At 49.0% G+C, this 12,009-nt stretch overlaps 1 protein-coding gene across 21 annotated transcripts in view; it reads left to right on the forward strand.

Annotated features, from left to right (window-relative positions):
• The window catches only part of KCNMA1 (potassium calcium-activated channel subfamily M alpha 1), a 704,741-nt gene that overhangs the window by 480,185 nt on the left and 212,547 nt on the right, over window positions 1-12,009 (forward strand). For all 21 annotated transcript variants that reach the window (XM_059662276.1, XM_059662282.1, XM_059662277.1 and 18 more), the window contains exons 8-9: window positions 428-598; window positions 2,393-2,484. In XM_059662276.1, the coding sequence (XP_059518259.1) occupies window positions 428-598; window positions 2,393-2,484 (263 nt within the window). The remainder of the gene's footprint in view (window positions 1-427; window positions 599-2,392; window positions 2,485-12,009) is intronic.

Here is a 12,009-nt window from a genome sequence, read left to right on the forward strand (position 1 = left end):
CCTCAGCCCAGATTGTGAGAGGGCACAGGCCAGGCCGAGGGACCCCACTGGTGCACAGTCGGACCTGGGGAGGGGTGTGGGAGGTTGGCCAGCCGGGGAGGGACCATGGGAGGGCTCCAGGGCGTATCCAGCCCATCTTGTTCAATCTGATCAGCTGGACCCCAGCAGCAAGCTAACCTGCCAGGTGGAGCGTCTGCCCCCCGATGGTCAGTGCACGTCATAGCGACTGGTCAACCAGTTGACTGTCTGCCCCCTGGTGGTCAGTGCACACCATAGAGAGCAGTTGAGCTGCCTTAGCATATCATTATCAGATTACGCTTTGATAGGTTGAACCGAGGACCGGACACTTAGCATATTAAGCTTTTATTATATAGGATATATATCGCTAGCATAATATTCCCTTCTTTTCCCCTGTCCCCTTCTCTAGGTGGAGAATTCAGGGGACCCATGGGAAAATTTCCAAAACAACCAGGCGCTTACGTACTGGGAATGTGTCTACTTGCTCATGGTCACCATGTCCACTGTTGGCTACGGGGATGTTTATGCGAAAACCACGCTCGGGCGCCTCTTCATGGTCTTCTTCATCCTCGGGGGACTGGTAAAAGCTCTTTGTTATGATGCTGATTTTTATGGTCATTAATATCTTCTATTATCCATCCCCAGAAGCTTTGTATTTTGATAGTGTGTTTCTGTGCTAGAAGCAAGCGATTGCCTTAGTGTTACAATCAGGCTAAGTTGGTCCGAGTGTGAGGGTGACTTGTCTGCATATTTCTTAGGTGTATTAACTTGTTTCCCAGAGACCCAGGCGTGTTGCCCTTGTCAGGGCCAGCCATTTAGCCAGGAGCAAACCTAATTGTCTTAAGAAAGTGCTGCTCACTTACTAAGTGAGTGTCTGTCCCTTAGTAATGTAATTCAGTATCTGACATTCTGCAAGGACAGCTGCTGTCCCCTGACCCTGGTGGATGCTGTCGATACTCCATAGACAGTTTGCGGTTTCAAGAGCTCTCCCGCCCCTTGACGGTCCCCCCAAACTTCCAACAAACACTGTGGCTGGGGCCTGCCCTAAAGAGTGGGGTCCCCACGTCGGAGATGGAGGCCCACTGGTCTTGTCCAGGTGGATGTCACCCCGTGCGGCACCTGGGGTATTTTTTCTTCCCCTTGTAAGTCAGCAAGTTTCCCTGTTTGCTTTTCTGCTCTATGCAGATCATAATGGTCGGTTATGCTGTCATTTTCAAGGGACATTTGGCAACACAGTGGCTGTGGCTGCATTTTGTCTCTCAAAGCAGCTTGCTCTAACTTTTGATTTTTTTAAAAAAATAAATTTTTATTTATTTTAGAGAGGAAGCGAGAGGGAGAGAGAGAGATAGAAGAAACATTAATGATGAGAGAGAATCATTGATTGGTTGCCTCCTGCACACCCCCCACTGGGGATGGAGCCCATAACCCGGGCATGTGCCCTGACTGGAATTAAACTGTGACCTCCTGGCTCATAGGTTGACTCTCAACTACTGAGCCACACTGGCTGGGCTAAGATTCAATTTTTTCTGTGTGTGAGATAAATGATGAAAATCCTACTTCACACACCACTTTCAGATATGTACACCACACACACACATTTACTCTATGCATACTCATCTCTCTGTTTTGTATGCATAGGGCATATACATTCAAAAATGTATGTAAATGTACATGTGTGTGTGTGTGCGTCAACCAGGTGTTCCCACAGTGTCTGTGAGGTCCCGGTTATCCAGCCACAGGCGCATTGTTTGTTGGACAAAACATGGCAGATGCGTGTTTCTCCTCGCTATCCTTTCGTCCCATGTGATTTCCTTGATTTACCTTGTGTGCTTTTTAGTGATTTTTTTAAATGCAAAGGTTTGTATTATTTTAACCTTTCTTTGGTGTTTATTATCTTTAATCATCCATAGGCATTGGTTGTCCTTTAGATTTTAACTAGAAAGGTCTTTCCCTGCAGTAATCTGAGTGTGCATGTGTGCACGTGTGTGCACATGAGTGTGCGTGCCTGTGTAAGTGTGTAATTTCCCCAGCATGCATCCCCCTTACTTATTTCTCTTCAGGAAGAAGAGCTAGATGTCAACTTATTTATCCCTGTCTCCTTTGTATTTTTCTCTTTATAGTTGCCTTTTGGGCAGTATCAGTAGCAACTGTGATTTTTTCAGTTGTCTAGGCTGGCTGGTGTTTGTTTTGCCTCGTGTGTTTTCAGGAGCTTACCCTTTTTGTGCCTTTTTTATAATCCAGCGTATTAGTGTGTACCTTCGCCGTTCTAATCCCTTTGTGTTTTCAGATCTTAGCATCCCCCCCTTCTGAAAAGGTCACCCCTTCCTTTGGCCTGTCTTTTTAGTCTCTCTTCTGTCTCCTATCTTCTCCTCAGGCCATGTTTGCCAGCTACGTCCCTGAAATCATAGAGTTAATAGGAAACCGCAAGAAATACGGGGGCTCCTATAGTGCGGTTAGTGGAAGAAAGTAAGTATCCAGAGGTCTGCTGCCTCCGCTGCGGGGTCCTCTCTGCATGCCATTGTTTTTTTTGGCTCTTGTTTCTTTGTTTCATGCATGTAGGCAATGTTTGCCCGCTACGTGCCCGAAATTGCTGCTCTCATCCTGAATCGGAATAAATTCGGCGGGACTTTTAACAAACATGGAGGCAGAAAGTAAGTCGGCTGCACCAGAAAAGATGTGGTTGAGTGGCTTCCAGGAGTCCTGCCTGCTCCGACCCACCCGGGCGTCTCTGTGAGGGAAGGGCCACGCTCTGGGTGGGGTGTGATGTTACCCGGGTTGTCACAGTGGGACCAGCCGCCCAGCCCTGTTCTCACTCACCGCTTCCCCCCCACGCATCTTTCCAAGAGACGTGGGCTGATCCTGGAAGGGGTCCAGCTATCACCGGGCCTGTATTTTCTGTTCTGGTCCCTAACAAGTAAACCATGCTCATTCATTCCTCACACCAACTGGCTCGGTGGTTACACTCTGGTCCCCCACACTAAGATGATGCCATTTTATGGGGTTCTGTGCAGCAGTAACGTGAGATCTTACTCCAGCAAGGAATTGTCAGGGAGGCAAGGTCAAGGTCACCTGGCCTGCTATAAGGCATGGCCACCAGGAACCAGTTCTCTTTAGCCGGGAGGCACAGAGCTTATCCTCACAGGGATTCATTACTCCCTTGCAATTCCTTGTGGGCAAGAAGTAATATGTTTCTGATTTTCAGGACACCACATGCTAAGGCCGAAGTGTCCTTTGTTTGGCTTTCCATATACGAATGTGTTCTCCATGAGCTCTCTTTCAACGTGTGCTCAGATCACGTTATCAGTATGTGAGTCCCTGATCCAGCAGAGATTTCCCTCCGAGTACATGGCCGGACCTCAGCTCGCAGTGCTCTGCCTGCCGCCATCTCTCCGGACCCTGCTGGAGGGAGGCCGGGCAGGCAGCAACCATCCATCCCTTTTTAAAAAGGACTTTTCTTGGGCATAGCTTTGCTTCTGAGGTTTTGTTTTCTGTTTTAACTTCCATGGAGTAAGAGGTACACACGCATCTTTCTCATTCAGCTCAGGACATTTGCGCCGGTGTGCACAGCCAGTCACTCCCACCCGATCTAGACGCGGAATCTTTCCATCACTCTTTCCCCTTCCCTATTACAGAAGTTCCTGCATTGGAACGAGGCTTCTTTCATTCATTTTCAGATAAACTCTTAAATAGCCGATTCTGTTTTTTAAGAGAAAATCAAACCAGCAGCATGATGTCCCCTCCATCCTCGCTGCCTCCTCCTCGCCCTGCAGTCCCAGTAGATGCGCGGACCCCCTCTCTGAGGTGGTTCCAGCTCACCCCGCGCTCGGGTGTCCCGTCATCCCTTCAGAAGATGAGGAGGCGGGTAAAACAGGGCTCACTTTCTTGAACTGCCCACAGGACACCAGTTTCCTTTCAAAGGAACAAAGGACAGTGGCTGAGAGGGAGCCAGTTGGCACCTGCTCCTGGAGCCAGCCCGTGCCTCCACCTCCCCGCTGATGGAGCCCTGCTCTCCTATTCCCCTAACAGCCTGAATGAGATTAGAACCAAGCTGCTCTGATTTCTGGGCCACTGGCTGCATCCAAAAGGCCAAATACGTCTGGAGATTCCATTGGTCATGTGCTCCATGCCAAGAGGAAAACAGCTTCTCTCTCGGTTCTGCCTTCAAGTGTGGACAGGTCGCCATAAAGCAGACGGCCTTCCGAGGGCAGGGCCGGGTTGGCCCCCCACCCGCTGTCCCAGCCGGCGTGTTCCTATCACTGCTCCCGAAGGAGGCAGTAAAGTCAATTGCCCTGAAGTCCAGGTTGAAAATATATCTTGACTCTCGCTCCAGGCAAAATCCCCTTCACCCACAATTAGTTTCCCAACCCCAGTGTGGGTGGGCCTGGTGGTTGACAGCTTTTGGTGACCGGTGACCGGTGACCGGCTCAGGCCCTCAGACCAGCGCTCACCCCCGGCCTGGTCTGATCATCCAGGCGCTTTCTGCCGTGGCATTTCCACTCCAACCCCCTCACGGTGATGACTTCAGATCACAGGCTCCTGCGGCTTTTGTTCTGCCTCCGTCTCTGTAATCTTTTATCACCGCAGCTAGCCTGCTTACTTCCCTCCCCCCCCCCCCACCCCCCGTCTCTTTTTTCCTGTTCCCTTTATGAAAATGTGCACTTTGCTTTTAATGTTCTCGCTGGGTCCCCAGTGTCCCCGGCCCTGCGGACAGAGAGCAGGTTCTGTCATCAGCACGGGGACTGTGCACTTTGCGCATTGTTTCCTGGTTCAAAAGCTAATTACTAAGTAGTTTAAAGAAGCCCTTGGTCACTTAGATCTTTCATCAGAAAATATAAGCATGGGAAAGGCACGGTAATAGAGGGCCATTAGCACCCTTTGTTTGATGTTGTTTTTCCAGTCAGTAGAACAAGATTGATGAAATGTTATGTTTGGCCAAAATTTGAGTTTTCATTTGGAATTCAGTGTTGAGAGAATGGGCTGTCAGAATCAATAAGTTCCCTTGCGCTTGGGATACGGGCATGTGGTAGTAATTAGCAATATAAGGTCTTTAGTTGAGCAACCAAGCATGGGTTCTGGCAGCAAACATAATGAGAAACTACAGTTGTTCTATTTCTAACGTCAGAAAGTTTCCAGATAAAATTAAATGCATTTGCAAAAGGAAAGCAGCTAAACTTTGTTGAAAGATAGAGTTCAGGCTCTGAAACTAGCACGCTTCGCCCATGTTTGTGTGTATGCATGAATGTATGTGCTGGACTCACGGACCTGCTTACATGCATGCTGCTCCCGAGGATTTAGTCAAGTGAGTGCTCAGAAAGTAATTAAAACATATACACGGTTAAGGGATTGGTTTATGGTTGCGTATGTTACTCAGGAATAACCTCCCTTTTAAAAATGCATCCTCGGAGAACTCAAGGTAACTTGTCACCCAAAGCCACGGAGACACACAACTTTGAAATCCAAAGATTATTTAGAGTAAAAGAAATTTGGGCCAAGAAGCTCGGGGGTTTGTTTAGGTAACACCCCATTTTAGAGTATCGGAGCAGAGAAGACTTCCTCGGCACCTCATTTTCAGTGTGTGTTTGGCAGAATGTAAACATTTCCCTTCACATCCCCAGAACACCTTCCCAGTCAACACCGTATCAAGGGCGTCCTCCAGCGCTCTCCTCGATATTCCACACCTGACCCCCCACAGGACAGCCGGAGCCAACAGTGGGGGTGGGCGGTGTGCGTCTGCGTGTGACACAGAGAAAAGCTACTTTTCTCTAATGTAGCTTGTGATGATGTATTGGGGCTCCTGAGAACAGGGACTTGGGTGTCAACAACCAGGGGTTTCAGGAATGACCAAGGAAGGCAGTTTTTCCAAGTGGGAGGTCTTGGGGACAGTTAGCCCCTCGGGCTGAGTCCCCAGATTTTATTCAGAAGAGTAGCCCACCTGCAGCCCAGCCGTCCTATGGTTGCTCGCCGCCTCTCCTTTCTTTCATGTGATGCCAAAGCCGCTCTGAGGTGGGGAGCACAGGGGTGAGGCTCCCATGGCCTTTAGGATCCCAGCCTGCTCTCCTTCCTCCCACAGCCTCTGCTGTTTCCCCCAGAGGTTTCCTCTCTGTGTGTGACTCAGCCCACTCCTGGTTAGTTTATGAGAACTGACAAGATCATGGTCTAAGGTCACATGGCCAAGGGCCATGGAAAATAATCGGCCACAGAGAGGAATCCATCTGCTAACCCCCTTGTTGGAGGCGGCCTGGACAGGGAGCCATCCAGACCTTCTATTTCCCAGGCTGCGCTTCTGGGGCCCGAAACAGAGGCAGTGTCTTCGGCCAGGTGTTTGGGACAGGGGAATGGGATGGCTTGGATTATTCCATGGATTCCGGGTAGCCAAATACTGAGAAGACACAGAGAGAGGGATGAAGAACAGGACAAGGCGTGGCCAAAGGGCAATAGGAAAGTGAATGTCATGTACTTGGAGGAAATGTTGCCGGCGGGATGAGAAAGCTGGGCCCCCTTCTGGCTGGGGGAGCAGTGGTCACAGACTAACCTGGGTCTAGCTCCAATGCATGAAAGCTGCCTGTGAAACTTACATGCCGTGGCTTCTCTTAGAACGCTTCCTCTGTACTTCCAGAAGAGAGAACGTGAATCACTGTAGTGCAAAGCCCTAGGGCTGCCTTCCATGATGATAGGAATTACTACAATCACTTGCATATTTTCTAATTCTCACAGGAACCTGTGAGAAAGGTAATATCGTCATCTCCGTTTGCAGTGGGTGAGGAAACTGAGGACCAGAGAGGTTAAGTGATTTGCCTGATGTCACACAGCCAGTGAAGGGCAGATCTTAGATCAGGGATTTAACCTGGGGCAGTCTGCGCCCCTGGGTCACGTTGCCTCTGTAGATCATCTCTCGAGACCCGTTCGTTCTGCTCTACACTCAGGGATCTTATCATTGTACGTGTGTCTCCACCACTGTCCATCAGTGGGGTGTCACCTTGGACCTGTCTCCTCCTTCTGATCATTTGTTACCTCTCAGGATCCTGGCCCCAAGGAGAGGGGACAAAACTATTTTTCCCCCTCATTCGGTTAGATGAGAAATTGACCTCTTGAACACCGCAACAATGAGGGTCTCTCAAGAATGGGCAGGCAGATCATTGATCGAAGTGAGATTTGGAGATTTCAGGCTCCATCCTTTTTGGGGTTCATTTCGTAGGTGACCAGCCATGGTAGGTGGTAGTGATCACCTCAGTCACTCCTGGGCAGGGCCTACCTGCATTCTATCTTAGGAAGAGCCCTCTCTGCCCTGGCAGACATATCTACCTGCTCCTTCAGTTCCTGAGGGCACGCCTCTGAGTCTCTGGTGGTGGTTTCCTGATTGTCCGTGAGAACTGTGGTAGCAGGCGCCCCTCCGGGGACATCGGCTCTGAGCGGGGAATATCAGCCCTGGGGCTGTGTCCCTCTGGAGGGAGGGGGGACCATCTGCCTTCAACCTCAGGTGTGTCCTCAGGGTTGTAAGAAGGAGCCTCAAAGGCACAGAGGTGGGGAGACCCTATTATGCTTTTCCATTAAAAAAGGAAAACAGGGTGACTTGTGGTTTTTCATGTAATTGCTTACATTTTGAAGAGTATTCAGTAATTTGGAACAAAATGTCAAGCTCTAAGAACCACTAGAGAGCCGATAGTTCCCTGCTGCACTGTCCGCTCCTGTTATCTCCACTGGTTCATTCATTCAGTTCTGGAGGTTCGCTGAGGGCCTCTGTGCCAGGCACACTGCTGGGTTGTGCGGGAACCGGGATCGGGATGGGTGGTGAGCAAGCTGCCCATGGAACCTATTCTGGTGGAGGTCACAGTCTCCAGGAGGTCACAGGCCATGAGCAAGGTTGTGGCCAAGGAAGCTACCAGGCACACATTTTAAAAGCCAAAGATTCTGTTATAGAGCAAAACAGTTATCATTTACCTTCAATAAAGTGGTCCAGGGAGGTGACACCTCGGAGGAGATGTGACAGTCGTTCAGTGGCCACTGAACCCAGCTTTCATTATCCCCAAAAGAAGTGAGCACCCTAGTTTTAAAAAATATATTTTATTGATTTTTTACAGAGAGGAGGGGAGAGGGATAGAGATTTAGAAACATCGATGAGAGAGAATCATCGATCAGCTGCCTCCTGCACACCCCCTACTGGGGATGTGCCCGCAACCAAGGTACATGCCCTTGATCAGAATCGAACCTGGGACCCTTGAGTCCACAGGCCAACGCTCTATCCACTGAGCCAAACTGGTTAGGGCAGCGCCCTAATTTTAAAATTCATATTTTGTGAGGTCTTTGCTTGTCCCTCTATGGGACCAAGTCTTAAACTCTGTCTCTCTGGGGTCCAGATGCCTGAGTGAGCTCTCCCATGACCTGCCAGGTGAGGCATCCGCATACCTGCCCTGGTTTTGATTCGGGTCCCTTATCAGACTCTGTCTTTCCTCTTATCAGAAATAGGCTCCTCATCTGCCTCTGCATCCTTTGTTCATTTCTGCTTCCAGGTTCTCGTCCCTTTTGCGAGGTTTCTTGTGTCAACGTGGAATTCCATTTCTCCGTCTTCGCTACACTCAGGTTTTGCCCGCCGTGGTTCTCAGCCATTTTTTAAAATTGGAGTTGAAATGACTTGCTGTGGAGGAACAGGGATCATTTCTTCACCAGGGTTCATGTAATCTACCCTTGATAGCCCTCCCCTCCTAAACGAGGGCTCACACGAGTGCCTCATTGTCATTCATTCCACATGTGTTTATGGAGTGCTCGCTACACGCCAGGCACTGGGGATAGATGTATTTCCACACACCCATAAAAACCTCCGAGGAGGCCACATCTGTCTTGAGCTGCACATCATATGTTATTTGACCACCAATGTGGTTGGGCAGTTCAAAGTCGGAGCTTATTTACTAGGAGAATTCCCCTGCTGGTTCCCAGAGGTGACGGCCTTCCTGCAGCTGCATGGCCATGGCCGAGCTTCCTGGGAAGGCCTGCCCCCAGCGCGTGGACTAGGACGTAGGGCCCTTCACGCGGCTGAGCACCGAGGGCCTTCTTCCCTTTCCCGTCTCTGTGGAGCTGGGCAGCACTCACTCTTGCCCTCCACGGTCTGCGTGGGGGGGCTGCTCTTGTGAGTGAGGTCCCCTATGAGATGTCATTTATGATTTGTGCCCCACAGACACCGCTCTGGTTGAAGTGTGACTGAAGTTTTGCTTTTTGCACAAACTTCCATCCCTTGACAAGTGAGCCCTTCAGCCCTCTCTTTGCAAGGCCCATGCGAGCCCCCGCCTGAACTCCCAGCAATGTCTTCAGATTCCTAGATTTTAAAAACCATAAATTAGCAAATCATCAACATATCACCAGGAAGGATCATCTGGTAGCCATTCGAGTCAGAAGGAAACACAGGCCCCAATAACTGATCTTCACAAAGATATGAAGAACCGTAGACAGACAGATATAGTAAATAGGAAGACAAACAGATAATTCAAGCTGACAGGCCAGCTTGGACTGATTAGGCATTCTGCTTTGATTAGCATTAAACTTTTAGGGGAGGAAAAAATGAGATTGCCCTAATACTTTGGAACAATGACCCCTTGACTACTTCTGAAATTCAGTACCGAGGGACAGATACCAAACGCAAGTGTCAGATGCTGTATCCTATAATGTCATGTGCCAGGTATTCCTTTGCAGCGAGAGGGGTCTTGGTGGGTGTGGATGTGGGCGCTTCTTTCTTTGCATCTGCTTTGGATTCTTATAAGCCACATCTTCAGTCCCTTTCAAACTTGAAGCTCGATTTAAAGAGACTCGGATGCATATTAAATCAATCTCCTGATGATACTAATGGAATAAAAGCGCCCCCCACCCCCCACACACACGTTCCTGCTGTTTCTCTTCCCTTCCACACACTTATCAAAATGTTCCAGCTATTGTTCTGAAAACAAGAATAGAAATGTAGGTGGGAGATGAACTGCATGGCTAAATAAAACTAAGTCATATGTAAGCCTAGATTTGCTCTTAGATATTCTTTCTTCCATTAAAAAAAGAAGTCTGAATATGAATTTTCTAATTATAATCCCTGAAGATTCTGTCTCTTTAACCTCACATTTGATGGAGAATCCTTGCTGGTAGATTTCCAACCCAAAGGATGCACGCACCCTCGGAGACCAAGCGGTGTTGTTTTCTGTCTCTGACGATGTCATTCATTTTGATGGAAGGCTTTCCAGATCTGTGTGCATCAGTTCTTAGTAGATTTGGGGTTCATCCCACAGATGCTGCCATCATACATTGAAAACAAACCAGGAAACTTTCTAACTGGCCAAGTCTGGTGTCTCCTTTTATTAAAAATCTGTAGGGGCTAATGCGATGTGAAACTCCTGGAAGCCTGATTCTGTGACGCGCAGGGATCCAGGCTCCACATCTAGTACTGGCATCGCATAGCAATGGCTGTTCCCATCCCCAGAGCCACAGGGCTGCTCCAGATGTGGGTGGCAGTCATCAGTAAAGGAACCTTAGGTCCCCTCTGTATACCTTTTCAATAGGGGACACAGGAGCAGTTCAGAGATACATGCATGCCCGTCTCTGTGAGGGGTTTCTGACCCTGGCCATTGACCGTGAAGCCCAATGCCGGCTAGCATCTAGAGCAAATCTAGGAAAGCTGTCATTCAGCATATTTGCTCCACGAACAAGTATTTGAGCCCCTGCCATGTTCCTGGCACTCTGCTATGTGCTGTGTTTAAAAGGAGGAGCTAGAGCCCAGCCGGTGTGGCTCAGTGGAGAGCATCGACGTATGAACTGGCAGGTCATGCTTTGATTCCAGGTCAGGGCACTTGCCCGGGTGGCTCAATCCCTAGTAAGGGGCATGCAGGAGGCAGCCCATCTATGACTCTCACTCATTGATATTTCTATCTCTTTCTCTTTTCCTCCCTGAAACCAATAAAAATATATTTAAAAAAACCATTTATAAATAAATAAGCTAGAAAGTGTGATTATTGCTATCATGGAGCGTACTTGAGATACCGAGCAATCAGAATCATTCAAGAAGCCAGTGGCAGCTAAGCGGAAGCTTGATTATATAGGAGTATCATCCCAGTGAAATGCTATTTTGGCAACAGTTTTATTCAATAAAATCATGAAATTATAAAGCAACATGAAGGCTGCAAGCATTTTAGAAGGAATGCTCCTGAAAGCATTTGCTAATTCCCAATCGTTAAATGTACCCATTGGAGTAGTTAGGGCAAAGGTAATGGCAGGTGACTTGAGCACCAAAAGCCTACAGATCTAACGATGGACCCAGTCACAGATTTGGAAGGATGGGAGCGGCTGACGCCACCCTGAGGTCTGCTCCATTCCATACCTTCCCTCCTCCTCGGCGAGGAAGCCCTGATGCTGTGGACAGCTCCCAGTGATTCCGTGTGTAACATGCCGGAGGCCTCGGAGGCCTGTGCCAGTGTGTTGCGTCTACTCAGCCAGGCTGACTAACAGCGTGTGCAACCTGGGGCAACACCCTTGGGTGTGGCTGGGGAGCAAGGCCAGGATGTGTCAACTTGATTGTCATTATGGGAAGGTCAAGTCCAATTGGACATGCCCTCAGGCCATGAGGCATGATTTACTAGGGGGGTTAGGGAGGGGGGGAGGGCTCACTTTGCAAATCAAAGCTATATCTCCTCTCCAGGGCGAGAACCAGTTTTTTGGACTCATTCTCTATTTCACCTTCGTCCCCAAAGGGGTAATCTTCTCTTCTCTTGGTCCCTCCTGTTCGGAAGCAGCATTACCAAGTGGAGAGAGACAAACTTGCTTTCATTTGAGTCCAGGAGAGTGCGGTTCAGTGTGATGATCCCTCTAAGCGCAGAGGGCTGACCAGGATTAGAAGTCAGGTCAGGGGAAGACTGGCTTATTTAAAAAATGGCCAAAGGCCTTCAAGTCTGCAGTAATGGGATGAATAAAATACAGAGGAGTGAGGGGTTGGGGAGAGAGACAAGGAAGTGCAGTTTGTGAGAGTCC

This window comes from Myotis daubentonii, chromosome 13 (genome assembly GCF_963259705.1).
Source record: "Myotis daubentonii chromosome 13, mMyoDau2.1, whole genome shotgun sequence".
NCBI lineage: Eukaryota > Metazoa > Chordata > Mammalia > Chiroptera > Vespertilionidae > Myotis > Myotis daubentonii.